Source organism: Somniosus microcephalus, chromosome 6 (genome assembly GCF_052327205.1).
Source record: "Somniosus microcephalus isolate GS21.2 chromosome 6, FLI_Smic_1.0, whole genome shotgun sequence".
Classification (NCBI taxonomy): Eukaryota; Metazoa; Chordata; class Chondrichthyes; order Squaliformes; family Somniosidae; genus Somniosus; species Somniosus microcephalus.
In genome coordinates, this window is record NC_140992.1 from 47,235,048 (window position 1) to 47,258,896 (window position 23,849).

General features: G+C 41.7%; 1 protein-coding gene across 4 annotated transcripts in view; it reads left to right on the forward strand.

The window, feature by feature from the left end:
* Nucleotides 1-23,849, forward strand: part of atp11b (ATPase phospholipid transporting 11B) — a 194,878-nt gene that overhangs the window by 26,756 nt on the left and 144,273 nt on the right. For all 4 annotated transcript variants that reach the window (XM_085990141.1, XM_085990139.1, XM_085990137.1 and 1 more), the window contains exons 2-6: nucleotides 2,506-2,622; nucleotides 6,242-6,331; nucleotides 10,341-10,421; nucleotides 13,718-13,825; nucleotides 15,295-15,423. In XM_085990141.1, coding sequence (XP_085846267.1) covers nucleotides 2,506-2,622; nucleotides 6,242-6,331; nucleotides 10,341-10,421; nucleotides 13,718-13,825; nucleotides 15,295-15,423 — 525 coding nt within the window. The remainder of the gene's footprint in view (nucleotides 1-2,505; nucleotides 2,623-6,241; nucleotides 6,332-10,340; nucleotides 10,422-13,717; nucleotides 13,826-15,294; nucleotides 15,424-23,849) is intronic.

Genomic DNA, 23,849 nt, shown 5'->3' on the forward strand with positions numbered 1-23,849 from the left:
AACTGTGACTTCTTTATTTCAAACTGCCAGGCCAGGAAATCACTTTAAAATGTGTACGTGCCCAGCTCAGGATTGGTGCAGACTGTAAGATGTGTTAATGTCTTCTCAAAAGCAAGTATAATAATGTGGTACTCTGTATGAAAGATTACTTGCTCTGGTGGAACCTGTCGAGACTCTGCTGGAGTCAGAACTGTGCTGTATCAGAGTAAGTCTCCCGGGACAACAGAATAAAACAACTGTTGAACTCAACCAGTATTCGACTCAGTGTTTGTACTGAACCAGATTGAGGGCAAAAGAATCCGTTTCAACAGTGGTGTTCCGCAGGGGTCAGTGCTGGGTCCCCAACTCTTTACAATCTATATTAACGATTTGGAGGAGGGGACCGAGTGTAACATATCAAAGTTTGCAGATGATACTAAGATGGGAGGGAAAGTAGTGAGTGAGGAGGACATAAAAAACCTGCAAAGTGACATAGACAGGCTAAGTAAGTGGGCAGAGATTTGGCAGATGGAATACAATACTGGAAAGTGTGAGGTTATGCACTTTGGCAGGAAAAATCATAGAGCAAGTTATTATCTTAATGGCAAGAAACTGGAAAGTACTGAAGTACAAAGGGATCTGGGGGTCCTGGTGCACGAAACTCAAAAGGTTAGTATGCAGGTGCAGCAAGTGATTAAGAAGGCCAATGGAATGTTGGCTTTCATTGCTAGGGGGATAGAATATAAAAATAGGGAGGTATTGCTTCAGTTGTACAAGGTATTGGTGAGACCGCACCTGGAATACTGCATACAGTTTTGGTGTCCATACTTAAGAAAGGACATACTTGCTCTCGAGTCAGTACAAAGAAGGTTCACTGGGTTAATCCCAGGGATGAGGGGATGGACATATGAGGAGAGGTTGAGTAGATTGGGACTCTACTCATTGGAGTTCAGAAGAATGAGAGGCGATCTTATTGAAACATATAAGATTGTGAAGGGGTTGGATCGTGTGGATGCGGGGAGGATGTTCCCGATGATGGGTGAAACTAGAACTAGGGGGCATAGTCTTAGAATAAGAGGCTGCTCTTTCAAAACTGAGATGAGGAACTACTTCACTGAGGGTGGTAGGTCCATGGAATATGCTGCCCCAAAAAGCTGTAGAAGCTACATCATTACATAAATTTAAAACAGAAATAGACAGTTTCCTAGAAGTAAAGGGAATTAAGGGTTACGGGGAGTGGGCAGGAATTTGGACATGAGTCTAGGTTCGGATCGGTCATGGCCCTGTGGGTAGCGGAGCGGGCCCAGGGGCCGTGTAGCCTGATCCTGCTCCTATTTCGTGTCTAATTCTGTTAGATTCAGGAGATGGTTCTGTGTTAGTGGATTGGCGGTTAGGATCAGATCAGCCATGATCTTATTGAATGGCGGAGCAGGCTCGAGGGGCCGATTGGCCTACTCCTGCTCCTATTTCTTATGTTCTTATCAAATGAGCTAGATTTCCTCTTTTATGCTAAATACTTTCCTTCAACTTTTTATATTTCCGATAAAGCTCAAATCTGTCCAAAACTCTCATACCTAGGAGGGCTCTCCAGCACCTTTCTCACATGTATAAAAAGCTACATTTAAATTTCCCATGTGAATCATGCACATTAAAGCAAACTTATGTTGAAATCAAGATTAATTGCACTATCTCCAACTTCAACTTACTCTTTCTCAGGCAACATAGAACTTCTCACCTCCCTCAGTGTTTCCTTTCTCCTCCAATCCAGAGACTTTTAGAACCTAAATTTGGCATCCCCTTATCACTGCTTGTTTTACACAGATCGTGTTCTCTCTCACTCCTTTTAACCTTGATACCGCTGTTGAAACCCTCATCCATGCCTTTGTCACCACTCAACTTGACTTTTGCAACACACTCCTCACTGACCACCTGAGCTCAATCCTCCCACAGTGCTAACTCCTGCAGAACTCTGCCATCTGCTTACTATCCTGCACTGTCCCACTCATCCATCAATCGTATACTTGTTGACTTTAGTTGGCTCTTCCAATTATGGTCTACTAAGCTTTCTCCCTTCTCTCTGCTCTTAAACCATCTCAATCTCACACTCTGGAACTCCATCCAAAACATCTCTGCCCTTGCAACGTTTCTCCCCACCTTCAAAACGTACCCTTTCAATTGCCCTACTCTTCCCTCCTACTCCTGGCAGATATCTGGTTTGAATCTATGTTTATTGTTTCAACTTTAACAGAAATGTACTTTAAATTCTCTCAGCTGTTTCCACCTGCCTTTTAAGCTCCGTATATTTCCAAGACACTAACCTTATCAGGTATGGTTTGCTACTTTTCCTACAGCTTTATGGTGATCACTGATCACATTTACTTATCAGGTTCAGGAAGATGGAATTTAAGTACTGTTTATTCAATAAATGCCAGAAATTCATGGTACTGTATTTAAATTTTGATGTTGAAATCTCTAGTTCTTGACAATATAAAATGCATCCAGTGGCAAATTTCTTTTCTTTTGCAGGGAATTGACCCACCACACCAGAGCGCCACGAGGACAATTTATGTTTCCAATCATTTCCCCCAGTTCGGTCATTTTATTCACCAGAAGTTTCCAGACAATAGGATAATATCATCCAAGGTATGGAGGAATGTAATTCAGCTGATGGTTTTGTAACATCTGCTTTTTCAAATACTTACCAGTATTGTGATAGTAATCCTTGTAATTTATAGGAAATTTAGTTTATGTAATTGTCTTGGTGACCGCTGCTGTAATAATCTCCACGTTTTGATCTGATCAGATCTTTTCTGTTGAAGCATAGCTGTAGTAATTACATAGAATTTACAGCATTGGTCCAACTGGTGTTTATGCTCCACACGAGCCTCCTACCATCTAACCCATATCCTTCCATTCCTTTGCCTGTCATGTACTTATCTAGCTTTCCTTTAAATGCATGAATGCTGTTCGCCTCAACTACTCCATGTGGTAGCAAGTTCCACATTCTAACCACGCTTTGGGTAAAGAAGTTTCTTCTGAATTCCTTGTTGAATTTATTATTGATTTTATATTTATGACCCCTAGTTTTGGACTTCCCCACAAGTGGACGCATCTTCTACGTCTACCCTATCAAACTCATTCATGTGTTTAAAGACCTTAATGAGGTCACCCCTCAGCCTTCTCCTTTTCTAATGAAACCCATGGATTTTGTTTCTGTGCACACAGGCTGAAAGTTTCATTCAAATTTATTTTTGCACCTGTCAATTGTTGAACAATGTAATGTTCAGATTCAACTTTCCCCACTTTAGATGGCATGATGTAAAAGCATGAGTGTTTTCAGGACTCAAATACTAAGATCTGAAAAGAGGCTGACAAAATTGAACTTTTTATCGAAATAACACCAAGAGGGAATATAATGCAACAGCAACTTGCATTTATATAGCGCCTTTAACATAGTAAAATGTCCCACGGTGCTTCACGAGCAAAATTTGACACCGAGCCACTTAAGGAGATATTAGGACAGGCTTGGTCAAAGCGGTAGGTTTTAAGGAGCATCTTAAAGGAGGAGAGAGAGGTAGAGCAGCAGAGAAGTTTAAGAAGGAAATTCCAGAGCATGAGGCCTAGGCAGCTGAAGGCACGGCCACCAATGGTAGAGCGATGAAAAATGGGGCTGCACAAGAGGCCAGAATTGGAAGATCACAAGGGTGGAGGAGGTTACTGAGGTAGGGAGGGGTGAGGCCATGGTAATTCAGGCTGTTAAAATGTTCAAAAATATGGAAAGTGGGGGTTTATGAAGGGATATTTCACTTAAACTCTGATCTAAGACCAGAGGAGACGAGTACGGCATTTACAAAGCTGAAGTGGTGAGAAATTAGCTTTTCTTCTGGTTTCCCTCCTTTCCTCAGCCCCTAAAGTGGAAAGCTAGACTTTTTATCATTGTTGCTGAATAATTTGATTGGTTCATTTTAAAATGAGGTAAGTGGCTACCTGGTTGAGAGGGTCGAAGGAGATAGGCATACATGAAGACTTCATGGAGCATAAAACCCATTGACAAATAAGTTAAAGTAGATTGTAATGTTTAATATCTTAGATTCTTTGTTTGATTCTGACATCAATGGTGGTGGGGAGTTTCATGATTTTTCTTGAAGGTTTTTACCGATGGTGGTTATTTTCTGTTAAAAGATTAAGTAGGGGCGAATCCATGACGACACAAAATTGTATATAGTTTCTTGGAAAGAGGGTGGGCTTGAAGGCATTTTACTGCCATATTTGTATTAAAAATAAGGTTGTTGACCTTTGTTTCGTAAACTGATTGATGGATAGGATCCCAGTTCCTTCCTTGAAGAAGGTGACCTATTCCCAGGCTAAGATAGGTCACAAACTTATTTAAACCTTTAGGCCTAAAAATTTGGTTGGTAGCGCCTAAAGAGCCTGAGAATTGGGACGTTACCCAATTTTCGGGCAGGCGCAGTGAATATAGCGCCACCTCCCATATTGAGTATCCTTTTAGCGCCAGCGCTAATTCTTTGCGGGCGCAGGCAGATCATGACGTCATTTCAGTGTGCAACGCCTTTTTGCCGCCCCGGACCGGCTATTCGGTGGCGCCCGCAACCTTTCCGCCTGGCGCTATTAGTGACAGTTGGATGGAGCGTTCCCAGGCCCTTCTCGGACTCGGGGCGCTATTTAAAGGGGACAGCACTAGTATAAAAGCTGCAGCCATTTGGGCTGGCCATTCTGATCGTTGCTGACCTTCTGTTGGACAGTAATTTTCTCATTGAGCCTTCGGAGGCACTGGCACGGGCAGCTTGAGGGCCCGGCTTCCGAGCTGGTGATGCAGCATCTGAAAGCAGGGAGGTGGAAGAGTGGCTTTAGCAAAAGGACAGCTTGGCAGCAAGGGATGCCAGGTTGCGGCAAGGCTATGACATGGGTCCACAGTGAGAGAGCATGCTGGCGGGGGGACCAAGTGGAAGGAGACAGTTGTAAAAGGTGAGAACCTTACCATCGCTGTCGACAATGGGGTCGGCAGCTGCAGTGGTTACAGGACCACTCAGACGTCCTCCAAGAATCTGGTGGACTCTCTCCTCGAGATCCGTGAGAGTGACCACTTGTGGAGGTCCTCCACCGGTGTGAAGCTGGTCTTTGCCAATCCTCACCAGCTTGGACTGCAGGGGAAAGGAGGGGAAGTTATGTTACCTGATGCCCTGAGTGATCATCTCGTGCCCCCCATGGTGGAAGAGTCCTTACATGATGCCCTGAGTGATCATCTCATGCCCCCCATGGTGCAAGAGCCCTTACATGATGCCTTGAGTCAAATGTGCATGTGTGTGCCCAGAAAGGGCCATGGGTGCTTGCTGGCAGATGGCCAATGGGGCACAGGTCACCCTGTAGCCATAAAGTCAGGTGCAAATGAAGGGATGCAGAAGTTTGCAGAAACAACACCCACCCTCACGACCCGAGTGAGGTCGTTGAATTTCTTTTTGCATTGGACAGGGCTCCTGGTCACCATGCTGCTGGAGTTGACCCTCTGGCAAACATCCCTCCAAGCTCGTCGGTAGTCCTTATGATTCGGCCTCCTGCCATTGTCTGGGTACAGAACATCTCGCCGGCGCTCCACTGCGGCCACCAATTGCTCCAGAGCCTCATTGGTGAAGCGCTCTGCTCTCTGTCTCACCTTCTCCATCTGGTCCAAGTGTTTTGCGCCAGAGAAGGGCCTGTGCCGATTCTGAGGCCTGCAAGGTGCAGAGTGTGGATGCTGAAGCTGACTGACCCACCCCTTTAAGAGCTGGCCGGCGCCTGGAAGTCTCGTGGTCATCGGTAATTGAGAGCACCTGCGCTGCGCCCGTCCGCTCCGATATTGGGTTGCGCCGGAAGTTTAGCGCCTTAGGAGTCCCGTGTAACGCCTGAATTTGCGCCTCAATCACCTTTAGGGGCGATGCAACCCAATATCTCGCCAGGTGACGATAAGTTGCGTCTGGCTATAAAATTTGCGCTGTGCCAATTCTAACACCCCAAGCGGGGCTATACCCAATTTCTAGGCCTTAGAATTTTATTTATTTTTGAGTGACCTATGTTAAGATATGTTATACATTTAAACTAAAATAAATGAGTCTTATTTCAGATAAGTGAGACTCTACAGGCCCTTAATTTGATAAAACAGATTTATTTTGCATTTGAAACTATTTATTAATGCATCCTTCATTTTTTGTAATATTGTATGTATACATGTATTGTATGTATAATGGCTTTCTTTTTCCCCTTGTAGTACACTATATGGAATTTTATCCCAAAGAATTTATTTGAACAATTCAGAAGAATAGCCAACTTCTACTTTCTTGTAATTTTTCTTGTACAAGTAAGTGTATCTAGTAACAGTATGAAAGGGATTGTATCACTGGTTGAACATTCTTGCCTTTAATTAGCCAACAAATATTTAATTCTAAATTGATCGCGCCTATGAATATTGAGCTCCCCATTCAATTATCTCCCTGGATTCAGACTTGGGATCCAGAGGTCAAGTGTTATTGCCAACTTGTTATTCTAAATGGATTTATTTAACCATATGGTTTATATGTGGTCGAGTAGCTCTCCACCTGGAAAGTGCGGTCCTGTTTTTTGTATGTAAATTAAGTCAAATAACACACTAGTAAAAATTTGAGTTCATCTTACCAACTGTAATACCGTGATAAAGAGGACATTTTGGGCTATAGAGTTGGAATATATTGATATTACTGAATGAATCCAATTTCTTTTACAAACTATTTCTTTGTCAAAGGACTTTGGCTCAATTTACAAACTGTTGGTGATAAATTCTGCACTGGCACAGTATCAGTTATTGTGCTGGAAATAAAATTTGACTGGCAAAGATACCAGAATAATCTACATCCTAGGGTACTTAAGGAAGTGGCCCTAGTAATAGTAGATGCATTGCTGATCATCTTCCAACATTCGATGGAATCTGGAACAGTACCCATGGATTGGAGGGTAGCTAATGTTACCCCACTATTCAAAAAAGGTGGTAGAGAGAAAATGGGGAAGCCTGACATCGGTAGTGGGGAAAATGCTAGAGTCCATTATAAAAGATGTAATAGCAGAGCACTTGGAAAACAGTGACAGGATCGGACAAAGTCAACATGGATTTACAAAAGGTAAATCGTGCTTGACTAATCTACTGGAATTTTTTGAGGATGTAACTGGTAAAATAGATAAGGAAGAACCAGTGGATGTGGTGTATTTGGACTTTCAGAAGGCTTTTGATAAGGTCCCGCATAAGAGATTAGCATGCAAAATTAAGGCACATGGGATTGGGGGCAAGGTATTGACTTGGATAGAAAACTGGTTGGCAGACAGAAAGCAGAGTTGGAATAAACGGGTCTTTTTCCGAGTGGCAGGCAGTGACTAGTGGGGTACCACAGGGATCGGTCCTTGGACCCCAGCTATTCACAATATATATTAATGATCTAGACAAGGGAACTAGATGTAATATCTCCAAGTTTGCAGACGACACAAAGCTGGGTGGGCGTGTGTGCTGTGAGGAGGATGCTGAGAAACTCCAGGATGATTTGGACAGACTGGGTGATTGGGCAGAAGCATGGCAGATGCAATATAACGTGGATAAATGTGAGGTTATCCACTTTGGTGGCAAAAACAGGAAGGCAGATTATTATCTGAATGGCAATAGATTGGGAGAAGGGGAAGTGCAACGAGACCTGGGTGTCCTTGTGTACCAGTCGCTGAAGGTAAGCATGCAGGTGCAGCAGGCGGTTAAGAAGGCAAATGGTATGTTGGCCTTCATAGTGAGAGGATTCAAGTAGAGTAGCAAGGATGTCTTGCTGCAGTTGTACAGGGCCTTGGTGAGACCACACCTTTAGTATTGTGTGCAGTTTTGGTCGCCTTATCTGAGGAAGGATGTTCTTGCCATGGAGGGAGTGCAGCGAAGATTCACCAGGCTGATACCTGGGATGGCAGGAATGACTTATGAGGAGAAATTGGGCCGATTGGGCTTATACTCGCTGGAGTTTAGAAGAATGAGAGGGGATCTCATTGAAACTTATAAAATTCTGACAGGACTGGACAGACTAGATGCAGGAAGGATGTTCCTGATGGTCGGGGAGTCCAGAACCAGGGATCACAATCTAAGGATAAGTGGTAAGCCATTTCGGACAGAAATGAGGAATTTCTTCACCCAGAGAGTGGTGAACCTGTGGAATTCTCTACCACAGAAGGCAGTAGAGGCCAATTCATTAAATATATTCAAGAAGGAGTTGGATATATTTCTTAAGGCTAAAGGGATCAAGGGGTATGGGGAGAAAGCAGGGACAGGGTACTGAATTTGGATGATCAGCCATGATCTCATTGAATGACTGAGCAGGCACGAGGGGCCGAATGGCCTACTCCTGCTCCTATCTTCTATGTTTCTAGAATTAAAGTTGCTCTAGGGAGAGGAAGGAACACCATTCATTGGATTGATAGCAAGATTCAATAGCAGTATTAGGTAAACTTTATTCTAGTGAATCTTGATTACAGTCGTATTCACTAAATTGTTTTTCCTGAAATTATGAGAATGAACTGCATCATAACTTCGTCCGCTATTTTTGTGACCAATTTTTCTATTTCTCATTAGAAGCAGCCCCGTAGTACCATTCTTTGTGTGTGTTTTACAGTACTGAGATTAACTGTCATGACGTATGATGAATTTGCCTTTTTAAAATTTGCCATAGCAAAAAATATAATCATTCATTGTGACTTATCGTATGGTGAGCAGCCCTACCTGATTAATGAACTGCTGGGAGATTAGGGTTGACATTGGGCAGCATTCAAATATTTAAGATTAAAACTTCATAGGACAATAAAAGTTTGCTCTATAGATTTCTGGGTCAGTCTTCTGGGGTGCAGTAGAGGTTGTTCTGAGTAAACCCACTCTCTAAGAGGCAAGAGTAGGTCCAATTTTGTAGTATGTCATTGAGGATATACGGAGTCTACCCACTCTTTTTATTTTTGGGGGCTAAGGTCCTGGTTCCCAAAATACAAATGGCAACTAACATAAGGTCAAAATGTTATGTGCAGCGATCTTCTGATGAAGAATTAAGACTCGTGGAAGTTGCCATAATAACTATTTTTATGTATATTGTATTGATGATTAATTTTGAAACCAAAGCCTAGAAATTATTGTTGGCGATGTTAGCAGAAGAATGTTTAACGGAAGTTTAAAGCTAACGCAAAGATAACACCAACAGTCACTTCCAGGCATAAGGAAGTAATGGTATCGTCAGAAACAAGAATCAAGAAACAAGTGTATGCTATTGTGTATATACAGGAAACTTTTGTTTATCCCGAGGTTAAATGTCTGGAAAGCTCTATCCACCGGCAAAATTCAGGAGTCGGTTCAGATAAGTTTTTTTTCTTTTCGTTGCTTTTTTTCTCCAGTCAGGCTCTGCAAGGTCTAGCTGAAGCTGTTGCTTAGCTACAGAGACACTTGCAAGCTGCGGCTGACTGTTTTGAAGCTGTTGCTAAGCAACAGGGTTTGTTGCTAGATACGGAGCTCAGAAGCTCCGTATGTTTTAACATTAGCGCTGGTTTGTCCGGCAGTTTTGATGGGACGGCAACAGCTCGGTCCCGTCGGTGCCGGATAGCACAAAGTTTCCTGTATTTTGTAAATAGATTAGCACAACATCCATAATACCTTGTTACAATTTACGAGGCATATTCTCTGATGTGAAGTAGTATGCACATCAGAAAATATTTGCTTTTCTACAAGGTCTACTCCAAAATGTTGGAAAGTGCACCAAATCATGTCAAGAATCTAAATTTTCAGAAGGCATATACCCCGAGATCCACCGGACTCTCCTCTCATGGGAGGGAAAAACATTCTTTTAAAGTTGTCTCTACACAACTGCAGTTACTGTTCTGGGATTGCTGTTGATTGTAATATAAAATAGTTTTTAGATAAGAGGTAGAAGTGTCCTAGCAGTTGCTATTCGGAAAGGTGAGTAATGAGACCCGTACTGTGGTTTGTGGAGGAGGGGAAAGGAGAGAATGTGCTGGCGTAATACCTTCCTCTGGCACTGGATCAGTCATCATCTCCAATTCATTTTCCACATAAATTTTCACTGCCATGAAAGTAATTTGATTCCATCTTAGTCCTATGTGTGCTATTTGGTCAGCATTTTATTGCCCTAGTCCTATGTGTGCTATTTGGTCAGCATTTTATTGCCAACAGTGTGAACTAAAACGATTAAAAATTAGTTCCTCCTTTTGCTAAATCTTTCAATGATGGTTTCAAAATGTGTACATTGATGCATCCACATAATAGTTTATGGAATTTTAAGTTGTCTTCTCATATTGGTTACTTTCATCTTTTCCAGCTGATGATAGATACTCCTACCAGCCCTTACACCAGTGGACTGCCATTGTTTTTTGTAATTACAGTAACAGCAATCAAACAGGTAAGAAATTAAGCTAGTATTCATTGACAAAAGGTCATCGAACTGAAATGTTAACTCTGTTTCTCTCTCCACAGATGCTGCCTGACCTGAGTATTTCCAGCATTTTCTGTTTTTATTTCAGTTTTCCAGCATCCAAAGTGTTTTTCTTTTGTACTACTATTCATTGTATTAGCCTGGAAATCATTACATTTTTTGAAGTTCTTTTTACCTTGGTTGTGTCTGTGTTACAAACCATTTCTGACTAAGAAGGCAGATGGACAACTTGCTCATATCGCTATGTAATTGGCCACTAAGATATTTGAGAAACCTAGGTTGATTTTAGTCTCTTTTATTATTCTTGATGGTAAGTCTTTGTTCTCCATTCAGTTTGTGGAGGGAAATCTATATACCTGTACTACCACTCTGGTATAGTGCCCAAGGGTGGGACAAGTTGTTACCTGCAGCACCACCCTAGACAATGGCAAAAAGCCCCAACTATGTTCAGCCTTTCGGGGCCATTCTCATTCAGCGAGGATATTTTTGACTCTTGAACAGTTATGTATGTTACATTTCCTTTCTCCTCCTCCTCCTCCCCCTGTTATGTAGTACTTTTGAATCCTGATTTGGATTTAAATTTAAAATCAGAATCTGAAGCTGAAAATGACCAACGGCATCACAGGTTATTAATTGCTTAAAACACTTTTGGCGCTGCCCCACATATCTACATGCGCTCTGTGGTGTCAGTCATTCCGTTAAGCGGTTAAGTTGCTTGCCTTTTTAGAGGTTGACTCCCACTGTCCTGTATCTGCTAGCATGATAGCGGAACCTGGTGTAACAGTGTAGCTTCTTTGTGATCTGGACCATATCTCTGTCTTAAAGAAAAAAGAAAGACTTACACTTTTATATAGCACCTTTCATGACCACCGGATGTCTCAAAGCGCTTTACAGCCAATTAAGTACTTTTTTGGAGTGTAGTCACTGTTGTAATGTGGGAAACGCGGCAGCCAATTTGCGCACAGCAATCTCCCACAAATCTGTTTTTGTTATGTTGATTGAGGGATAAATATTGGCCAGGACACCAGGGATAACTACCCTGCTCCTCTTCGAGATAGTGCCATGGGATTTTTTACATCCACCTGAGAGCAGACGAGGCCTCGGTTTAACGTCTCATCCGAAAGACGGCACCTCCGACAATGCAGCACTCCCTCAGCACTGCACTGGAGTGTCAGCCTAACTTTGTGCTCAAGTCCCTGGAGTGGGGACTTGAACCCACAAACCTGACTCAGAGGGGAGTGTGCTACCCACTGAGCCACAGCTGACACTATGCATGTGTACTACTCAACTCGGTCTACCTTTGGAGAGATTAAACACTAGGCGAAGCGTCCTTTGATTTGATTCGTAAATTGATTTATTCCACAGTAGATGAAACATACAGATCGCTGTGCCATGTGATTTTATCATAATCTTCTGTTCATGTACTGATACAAAAACACTAGCCCACATTGGTGACTTCTTTAGATAATGTGAAAATACAAGGTCGCTTGTATGTCTGATGTAGTATCTTGTCAGATGCTTTTTGAAAATCCATATAAACCATGCCCGCTGCATTTACACATCTTAATTTATCCTCTGTTATTTTGTTAGAGTTAGATAAGGTTAGTCGAGCATGATGTGCCTTTCAGAAATCACGATGACTGTCCAGATTAACTTGTGTTTCTTCAAATGCTCAGTAACTTCTTCCCATATTCTAGACTTTTATAGTTTACCAACAATTGAAGTAAAACTTACTTTATCCCTTTTTTCACCTCCCCAGTCTTCTGGCAGTTTTCTTTTTCCCCTTGCCTCCTTGAGGATCCTGACCGATTCCTTGACCTTAAATTTCTGTATAGTGCCATTTCTCTTTGAGTAATAACCTCCACTAACTAATCTACACCCATGACTTGTGGTTAAACAATCCCATTATCCACCTCCTTTATCAAAACTGTGGCAGTCTTCAGGCTTTTAAAATCTAAGTCTGGAGTAACCTAATCACTACTTCCCTATTCACTTTTTTTTCAACCTTTGTGGTGTTCTGAACTAAGATTTGGTTAACTTTAGAGAAAAATTTGCATTTTTTAATTGTATTTGGAAAGATTTTTACCACTGTGTAAACACTTCACTTGGAGGGATTTTTGAGTTTTGCATGTATTTTTTTTCTAGGTAATACTTTTCCCCCTTAATTATTTTGACCTTCTGTTAGTGCTGCTATCTATTGTCAAATGAACAATGGAAATAGGGCATTGTGCATGTACTGATTACAGTTAGACTGTTGAAAATATGGTCTTTTTTATCAGCTACTCTGATTCATAATTTGTAGAACTAATACTGCCCTGCACGGCGAACTTCACCTATTCTGAGGATGCATTTACACTAACTTTGCATCAACACCAACGTGTTGCAGTATAATTTTGAGGTTAAGGCCCAACCTACAGTATATGGAACAAAACAGAATGAGACTCCCTACTCTGCTTTGCTCAGGAGTCAGGTCAGGTCCTGATTCTAGATTTAGACTACAGTTTTAATGGTGCGATGCTTTACACTGACATTATCGTACATTCAACTTAAGTTGTTTTGATTAAGTGCCTTGTTTTATCCCTGTGCTTTGTTTAGCATTTCAAAATATATATGCAATGTGAAAAAGCCCTTTACATTTATCTCAGACGAGACGTTTCAATTTAAGAGGATGACCATTTTTGGATATATACATTGTAATTCACCTGGGAAGTTACTGAAATAATTTGTAACGTCTAAAACTGAGCTGCTAAGCTGAAACATGAATCTATGATGACAGATCATACTTAATCTTCATGAGGCTTCAAGGGTAAATGAATGTCTGAGTACTTCCCTCCTCTTCTCCATCCATCATCTCTTTAAAAAGAGGGGGAAAAGCTAATTACAAGTTGACTCTGACTGCTGTCCTAGTTAGGAGCCTCAGTGCATTGCTCATGCCTTACAATGGTACATAGCATAGGTAACCAAAAGAGAACTTTTCTTCTTCAAAGTTGTAAAAAGCTGAAATAGTGCATGCATTTTCATACTTTTCCTGTGCTGAAACAATGGGAAGTGCCAAAGCATTTCAAAATAGTTGGTAGATAGATAGGAAGTGAATGGCACATTTGATTTTTCCACAAATAGTGTTGGCAGCATTTTTTTTTTACTGTATAGACCTCATTTTCTCTGCTGTATTCTAAAATGGTCATGTATAATTTGACATTGCAAGAAGTCTGAATTCTTGTCTAGATTAGATAATTAATGAATTTTATTTTTTATATATTTAGGGTTATGAGGATTGGTTAAGACATAAAGCAGACAATGAAGTAAATAACGCTCCTGTGTATATGGTTCGAAGTGGTGGCCTTGTCCAGACAAGAGCACAAAACATAAGGGTAAGTCTTTACTACAGTTTTTGTAGTGCACTGAAGTTCAGACTTGTGCAGCATTTTTCAAAGCTTACTTTAGATCATAGCCAGAGATATAGTTAAGTTCTCCCCACTCACCCACACCAATATTATGTAGCTAATTTACCTGTGTTTATATTTGTACCTAAATACATTCCATTTATACACACTTTACATATTATATCCAGTTCACTTATCAATCACATCCGCTTATTTACATGGATCTTAGCGCAGGTTAGCAGCAGATGGACAGACTTTGACTCGAGCTGTGTGGGGAAGTGAAGTCAGTGAGTGAGGTGGGGGTGATCGGAATCACTAAGTTGCAGCTCGTGGTGAGATTGAGCTGCGCATCATCAATATACATCTGGAAGCTGACCCTGTAATTGTGAATTACGTCGCCATTGGACAGCATATTGATAGGGAAGGAGGAGCTGCTAAGGTTAAACCCTTGAGGGAATCTGGAGGTTATGGTGCAGGGGAGGTAGGAGAAGCCATTGCTGGCTTTGTCAAGATGGGTAGGAAAGAACCATTCAAGGGTACAGAGCTGGACAATGGACACTGCCCTGGCTGAAATTAACTAACACAGTACAGACTGGGGAACATCCTATATTTCTGTATATATGTTTCATGTGTCGTGTTCCAATGTGTATGATCTTACATATGGAATTATTTAATCAAATCATTTAGTTGGATTAGAGGACATCTTAAAATGAGAGCTAGGCCATTCAGGAGTGAAATCAGGAAGCACTTTTTCACACAAGATAGTGGAAATTTGGAACACTCCCCAAAAGGCTGTGGATGCTGGGACAATTGGTGCTTTCAAAACTGAGGTAGGTAGATTTCTGTTAGGTAAGGGTGTCAAGGAATATGGAGCAAAGGTGGGATAAATGGAGTTGAGATGCAGATCAGCCATAATCTAATTGAATAGCGGAGGAGGCCTGAGGGGCTGAATGACCTACTCCAATCTTCAACTATAGATAGGTACAGTAGTGTCGTGGTTATGGTACTGGACTAGCAACTAGAGGTTGAGTTGAAACCCCACCATATTGTGAAATTTACTTCAATAAATCTGATCATTTGTAAGCATGAAAGCTGCTTGCTATATAAACTAAATTGGTTCACTGATGTCTGGAAGGGAAGGGAACATATCACCCCTACCCAGCCTAACCTACACATGACTCCAGTTTTGCATTGAATGATTGACTGTTTTAAGCCCTCTGAAATGGCCCAGCAAACCACTTGGTTGTAAAATCAGTCACTACAAAGCAAGTAGGTGACCCACTAGCATTTTCTCAGGGCAACTAGGGATGGGCAATAAATGCTGCCTCATCTGTGTTGCCCACAGCCAGAGAAATCCTAAAACATTAATGCAGTTAAAAATTATGATATGAAGCTATCGAATTTTTAAATTAAGCTTCCCTTTGAACTACTTGGCAGCCTTTTATTTCTACTTGTAGGTTGGCGACATTGTCAGGATAGAAAAAGATCAGACGTTTCCCACAGATTTAGTGCTGCTGTCGACTGACCGAGAGAATGGGACATGTTATGTCACTACAGCAAGCTTGGATGGAGAAACCAACCTGAAGGTCACCGTTTTTGCTTATATAAAAATTATATTGGTTAACTGCCTGTGAAAGAAGTGAAGGTTTTATCATTGAGAAAATAAATTGCAACATTCTGTTTTTGAAGGATTTAAGATGGCATTTTTGCTACAAAGTTGTTTAGGTATAAAACTTTAATCTCACTTATAGCATGCAAACATTGCTATTTTAAGTTGGTCCTTTTGTAAATGAGTTTCTGCTACTTTTGTAAGTGTACAAAATATAAATAGCTTTGTATTTTTCAGGGTACAAATGGTTGAATTTAATGGCCTTTACACAGTGAGAAGCCAAATTATTTGAGTTATGCACAAAAACAAAACTTTTCAAATTTTGGACATCTCACTTGTATTTTATCCAGTAAACAATAGATTTATCTTAAATTATTTATTTTAAAAAAGTGGGTTCTGCAGAAAAGTGTGTGCAAGGTTTTTTATCGGCATTTTAATGAACTAGAAATTATTAATTCAGGAATACTTTTTGCATTAATGATCTGTGGTCAAATGGTCTGTTTCTAGTACTGTACTGTAATGTGAAATTTCTTCAACAAAGCTGCTAATTTTTAAATACATGGAATGGTTGGGGTGAATGGCATGTATCCACGTTGTAACCTCAATGTATTTCTATGTATAAGTACAGTGGAGGTTTTCAAAACTAATAAATTAAGATTAAGATACGTAAGTATATAGTGTAATTTTCAATGCATCTTTATTTTTAGATTGTAATAATGCAGACAATATAAGGGGTGTTTGGGTGGGATTTCTGGGATGTAGTCAGTTTGTGCTGAGTAATGTGCAATAAATATAGTAAAGCCGAAACTGGTCGCAACCAGGAGCATGTGTTTTGGCTAGCTTGTTCGAGTAACTCGCTCCTTTTAAAGGTTTGTATGGGCTAACCAAATGAGAGCAAGCAGATTAATCCTTTGTTTTGGTTCCCTCTGCACCTGATGCATGCCCAGTCGGGCAGATGTATCCTTCAGAATGTGTCCAGCTTGATCAGTGCTGGTACGACTAAACCACTTTTGATGATGGACGTTGAAATCCCCCCACCCAGAATACATTTTATGCCCTTGCTTCCCTCACTGCTTCCTCCAAGTAGTGTTGAATATAAAAGACTACCGAGTTGTTAGTTGAAGGGAGGACAGGAGGCAATATTCAGCAGGAAGTTTCTTTGACTTTTTTGACCTGAAACCATGAAACCTCATGGGGTCTGGAGTCAATATTGAGGATTGTGCCCCCATTTCTAATAGGTCTGTCTTGTTGGTGGGACATGCAATACCCAGGGATGATAATGGAGTAGTCTGAGATGTTAGTTGAAAGATATGAGTACGTCTGTTGGTTGACTAGTTTGTGGTACAGCTCTCCCAACTTGGGTACCAGTCACCAGATGTTAGTGAGGAGGACCTTGCAGGATTGACTGTACTTGATTGCAAAGTCTGATCCTGATCTGATGTCTGGGGTGATTGCCGATGGGTGTATCCAATATTTTTCTTGCTGTTCTGTTTTGTAGTGTTTACTCTTGAATGGCTTATTAAAGGGCATTAAGAATATTGTGGGACTGGAGTAATGTGTATGTCAGACCAGGTAGGAGTAGCACAAGTGAACCAGTTGTGTTTTTACTGCAAAACATCCAGTTTTCATGGTAAGTTTTCTGGTGCTAGCCCACAAATTACCAAATTTATTCAATTTAATTTCATGGCTTACCATGGTGGGATTTGAACTAGTGACTCTGGGTTATTAGCCCAGTACCATAACTATTAGGCAGCTGAAATGTTAAAAGCTTGCAAACAAGCCTTCACAAAAAATGTTTGTAGTATAAAGAGGAAGAAGTTTATCATCTGGGGTGTAGATAGACATTTGGGCCCTGTACCGTGAGGCCCCTTCGATTCTTGGATTGAAGCCTGGTCTGTTGAGTCACTTGTTGCACTTCTTGATATGTGGAGGATGCTTTGTTTGTAGAGTTTCTAATTTTTCAAGTTAGGTAATCTTTTACAAATATGGTGACATGTGAGCGTTCTAGAATGTTCAACCTGTTACTTCAGTCAAGATGACCTTTCAAAAAATGACTTCAACTATACAGTATCACTTGCTGCAGTAGAACAAGAAACCAGTAATGAGCTGATGAGAATCTGAATTGATTGGTGAACAAAATGGATGGCTATTTTGAAGCCTCCAGGCTGATGGTTTTTGAGCTGATCTTTGCCCTGGAGATCAGGAAATGAGCTTTTATTTTAGCTGTTACCATCCCATGATTTTGACAGTGGTAGTTGCACGCTTGCTTTTAAAAGATGATGTTTCTATACTTCTGTACAGGTGACTGGCTTATGAGAGCACAAAATAGAGATGGAGCCTAATCTCTCCTGCCTTCCAGCCTGTCACAGACCTTCCCTTTGTTCTTTCTTTCCCTCCTCCCTGCTCCTGCTTAAAAGTCTCTCTTCCCTAACCTTTTCCAGTTCTGATGAAGGGTTCGACCCGAAACGTTGACTGTTTCTCTCTCCTCGATGCTGCCTGACCTGCTGAGTGTTTCCAGCACTTTCTGTTGTTATTTCAGATTTCCAGCATCCGCGGTATTTTGCTATTGTGTTGTGTGATCCTAAGGAGCTGTTGTTCACCGTCTTCAAATTACTATGGGTTTAGCAAGTGGACCTGCAGAGGTGCCTCTGATCTCTTGGCAATGTAAGAGGAGCATGTACTGGATTGAAAGAATAACTGACTTCAGGGTGGTCTCAAATTCTGCTGAGCACTTTGTGATTGGTTCAAGAGGCAAGCACCTGAGACCATTGTTTCTCAGGCGATCCAAATCTTCGATGCCATAGATGAATTGTTCATTGACCAGAAATGTATATTGAAGGAGACACCAAACCTGGCATGTATTTTGATGGTGAGCAACCTTAATGTTCATCATAGACACCTCCATTGGCTCCCGGTCCAGCAACACCTCACATTTAAAATTCTCATCCTTTTGTTCAAATCCCTCCATGGCCTAGCCCCTCCCTATCTCTGTAACCTTTCTCAGCCCTACAACTCTCCGAGAACTCTGCGTTCCTCCAATTCTGGCCTCTTGTGCATCCCCCGATTTCCTTAATCGCTCTATTGGTGACTGTGCCTTCAGCTGTCTTAAGTCCTAAGCTCTGGAATTCCCTCCCTAAACCCCTCTACACCTCTCTTCCTTTAAGATGCTCCTTAAAAGCTATCTCTTTGATCAAGTCTGTTCTAATATCTCCTTATGTAGCTCAGTGTCACATTTTGTCTGATAACACTCCTTGGGACATTTTACTACGTTAAAGGCGCTGTATAAATGCAAGTTGTTGTTGTTATAATGGCTTTACAACTTAATTTCTTAAAAGCTTGTATTCAATGTTTACGTCCCAGCACACTCTTCAACTGCTGAATTTCATATTTATTGGTCATCCTCAGGCAGTTTATAAAGCATTTCCCTTACAAATCCCAAAGGCAACCCTTTGGGAAATTTTACCGGGCACGTTCCTACAATTAGTGACTTTTTTCCCCCACTCATGACAAGTTCAGGGATACCTAGGCTAATTGTGCTCCACCATCCCTCAGCTAACTCAGTACGAACTAGGTATGTAACTTTAGAACTGCCTAAAAGAAAGATCTTCCATTTATATAGCACTTTACACAACCTCAGGATGTCCCAAAGCACTTTACAGCCAATGAAGTACTTTTTGAAGTATAGTCACTGTTGTAATGTAGAAAATGTGGCAGCCAATTTGCGCACAACAAGGTCTCTCAAATAGCAATGTATAATGACCAGAAGTGATGTTGGTTGAGAGATAAATATTGGCCCGCACACTGAGGAGAACTTCCCTGCTCCTCTTCGCAATAGTGCCATGGAATCTTCTACGTCGACCTGTGAAGGCAGATGGGGAACAAAGGCAAGTAAATAGAGTTGAGGTACAGATCAACCATGATCTAATTCAATGGCGGAACAGACTTGAGGGACTGAATTACCTACTCCTGTTCCTATATTACTTCCTCCAAGTATTTACTAGGGAAGATATGAGCAGAATGTCCTTGCCAAACTGAGTTCACCTAAGTAAAATCCAGGACTTCACTGTTAATGAGATGGAAATCCTACAGGGACTAAAAGGGCTCAAAACAAATCAAGCTCTAGGAATAGATGGTGTTTACCCCAGAGTGTTCAGAAACAAGGGAGGAGAGTTGTGATGTACTGACTATCATTGAGGAACTGGCAAGACACCGAGGAGGTGCCAGTGGATTAAAAATAAGCTAATGTGGTGCTCATATTACATAAGAACATAAGAAATAGGAGCAGGAATAGGCCACTTGTCCCCTCGAGCCTGCTCCACCATTCAGTAAGATCATGGCTGATCTTGGGCTCAAAGCCACTTCCTCGCCTGCTCCCCATAACCCTTCACTCCCTTATCTTGCAAAAATCTATCTCCACCTTAAATGTATTTAATGACCCAGCCTTCACAGCTCTCTGGGGCAGAGAATTCCAGAGATTTACAACCCTCTGAGAAGAAATTCCTCCTCATCTCAGTTCTAAAAGTGCGACGCTTTATTCTAAAACTGTGCCCCCAAGTTCTAGATTTCCCCACAAGCGGAAACATCCTCTGCATCTACCCTGTCAAGCCCCCTCAGTATCTTATGTTTCAATAAGATCACCTGTCATTCTTCTAAATTCCAATGAGTATAGGCCCAGCTTGCTCAACCTTTCCTCATAAGTCAACCCCCTCATCTCTGGAATTAACCTAGTGAATCGTCTCTGAACTGCCTCCAATGCAAGTATATCCTTCTTTAAATAAGGAGACCAAAACTGTACGCAGTACTCAAGGTGTGGTCTCACCAATATCCTGTACAGTTGTATCAGGACTTCCCTGCTTTTATACTCCAACCCCTTTGAAATAAAGGCCAACATTCCATTTGCCTTTTTGATTACTTGCTGTACCTGCATGCTAACTTTTTGTGATTCATGCACAAGGACCCCCAGGTCCCTCTGAACTGTAGCATTTTGTAATCTCTCTCCATTTAAATAATTTGCTATTTTATTTTATATTATTAGGAGACTAACAGATACAGACAACTAACAGACCTATTAGTCTTGCTTCTATTCAGTGTAAAATAATGGCATTGATATCAGGTGTAAATTTGAGGATTACCTGCAATAATCTAGTAAACAGTATTTAACATGGATTCTGAAGGGAATGATCCTCCCTAACCAACTGCAAGAACCTCTTTGAGCAATGACAACCCAAACAATGTGGTGTTCCTAAACTTCCAAAAGGTATTTGACAAACGTTCCATGTGATGGGTTCTTAGTTAACCTCAGAGTTAAAGGTAAATCCTAAGAATGGATAAGAAATTGGCTGAAAGTGTAGCAAACCACAAGTATGTGTTGGGTTAGGAGATGTCAGATTGGGTGGTGCTGAAGAAAGAGAGTACAGAGTGGAGTCCTCCAGGGTGTGGTGTTTGGTCCACTATTTTCTAATTTACATAATTTAGCTTGGATTCTGAAATTCAATGCAAAGTGGTCAAATTTGCAGATGATGCCAAACTAAGAGGGGCAGTGAATTTGGAGGAGGCAACTCATAGAATGAATAGGACAAAATATGTAAGTGGGCTGAAAAATGGCAGATAAAATTGAATGCAGACAAGTGTAAAGTACTGCACACAGAAAAATAAGCAGCACCTAGACTCTATGAATGGTGTTGAAATAACCAGAACAAAGCTGAAGAAAACTCGGTGCTCAACATGTCCAACCAATGCAGAGCAGCAATCAACAAAGCCAATAAAATGCTGAACCACGATTCCTACATTACAACAGTGACTACACTTCAAAAATACATCATTGGCTACAAAGCACTTTGGGACGTCCTGCAGTTGTGAAAGGCGAGCCTGTCTTTCTAAAGCCAAAATAGCCAAAACAATAAAATAGAAGTCCGGGAAAGTCATGACCAAACTGTATAGTGCTCTAATCAGACCGCACCTCGCATACTGCATCTAATTCTGGATGACATTCAAGCGCAACAAGGCAATGTAGACAATAGCCATGAGACTGATCCTTACTGAGCTAAAAGACTGGAGAGACTTGGATTTTTCAGCTGGAAAGGAGAGATTTGAGAAGTGATCTTGAAAGTACTAGTCAATCTCCCTGACGTTACACACGGGGAGTCAGACCAAGTGTAGTATTCAGGTCAAGCAGGGTTAGAAGGTGGGGGCATAAATGGAATCTGGCAGGAGAGGGAGGAGGCAGATGTGGGGGGAGTGGAGAAAGAGAAGGACAATGCAGAAAGGGGGTGGGGAGGTGAACAGAGGGGAGACAGCAGGAAGAGAAAGAAGGACTTGCATTTATATTTTGCCTTTCAAAGGCAATTAAATACTTTATTTGAATTCTATTTACTGTTTTAATGTAGGAAATGTGGCAGCCAATTTGTGCATAGCAAAGTCGCATAAACAGCAATGCAAAAAATGACTAGATAATCTGTTTGTGATATTCATTGAGGGATAAATGTTGGCCAGGACACGAAGAACTCCCCTGCTTCTCTTCGAGTACTGCCATGGGATCGTTTACATCCACCTGAGAGTAGACAGAGACTCGGTTTAACTTGTGAATGATGACGGCCCGTATTTTCCGACCCCCGTGGGTGTGTACGAGGGGCCTCACAAGTGCCGGTTTCAGGCATGCGAAGCGCATGTGCTGAAAACCAGCACTTCCAATCTGTCAAGAATCCTCTTTTACCAGCAAAAGAGTTTAAAAGTAAAAAAAAAAAAAATTTTTTTGTTCACTACTTTATAAATTTAAAATACTTTTTTTTAAAAAGTTAAGTTTATTTTTAGCCCCGTAAAAAAAACTCTTTTTTTCAAAAAATAACATTTTTGTTTCAAATATTTAATTTAATGTAATTTTAAATGTGATTTTATTTTAAATTTATTTAATGTTTTAATGTGTTTTTTGAGTGGTCCCCATACATACTTTTGACAGATCTATGCGGAGAGACCTGTCAAAAGTGTGCAGGGGGATTCCCTTCTTTGATTGGTTCCCTATGGCCCACATAATCCCAGGGACGCTTGTGAACTGCCTGCGGTGGGGGGGGTGTGTGTGTGTGTGTGTGTGTGTGTGTCAGGGGAGGCCCAGGATCGGATGTGTCAGGACCTATGGAGCCAGCAGGTAAGTTCGTAGATTTGTCCAGCTCGGAGGCATCCGCACGCAGGAAGCCTCCGATCGGGAAAATCCGGTCTGACACCTCAGTGCAGCGCTTCCTCAGTACTGAACTGATGTGCTGACCTAGGTTACATGCTGAAGTCTCTGTAGTGGGGTCTGAATCTACAACCTTCTGAATCCAGGGCAAGAGTGAAGGCTGACACCCAGAGGAGGAGGATTGGGGTGCTGACCAGGATTCATGCTCGGTGAAGGGGCCTGGAATTCTTCATCTGCATGGGATGGAATGGCTGCTCTGTGCGGGGACATGGAGTTCTGGTTGGGAAACATGCTTCTGGTAAATGTGGTCAGTATGGATGGGAAGGAGGAACGTCCATTAGACATATTCTGTGGAGGGGTGGGTATGCAAGCTTGGCCACTGGAGTGAAGGGGTGCTCAGTAAGTATAATTACTGAGATAGTCAGCAAAAGCAGTTTATAGAGGGGTGGTTGGTATTCAGTAGAAAGGGTTGCCTTTCTGTAAACATGCTCCGTGTGGGGAGGAGGCTCTGGCCAATAAGCATGACCAGTGGGCGTGAGGGAAAAAAGATTCGGTGGGGGAAGATGGTCAGGAACAATTTAGTGGCTGGGAGAGGGATGGGGGGAGGCTGGTTGGTATTTACATTCAGTGAGGAAGAGGTAAATATGATTTGTGGGTTAGGGTTGGCTGGTAGAAATACACTGAGGAGGAAAATGGGATAGGGGACTGTTTAGGCCAACAATGGTGCTCGTTAGCTGTAGCAAACACACCTCAAGCTATTACCGTTTTCATTGAATGCAGGCAGCGGCACGTCATTATTATTGCAGAAATGGTTGATTTTGTTGGGATGGGGGGTGGATATTTTGGTATCTGGAGTGGCAAGGTTGTTAACTGGTGCTGAATTTTTATCCTTATTCAGCATTCAGGTGTCCATTCATTCATTACAGTGGAGATGTCCAATAACTTGGTTTGGATGCAGGGTGGCGGTGAAGGGGTCCTATAAACTTGTTCAGCGGGGGTGGGATTTCCAAAAATGTGGAAAGCTCAGTAATGGGGATGGATGGTTGAAGGTTTGTGATAACTTACTTTGGGGAGGAAGGGTTTAAATGTTCATAACTTACTCGGTGCGGTTGGGATGGATAAAAGGGTGCAATAACAGGGTAGGGGTGGGTGAAAGGGTTGAATAACTATCTCAGTGCTGGGTGGGGAAGTGGTCGAGTTCCTCAACATTGCTCTATAATGGGGTTGGTGAG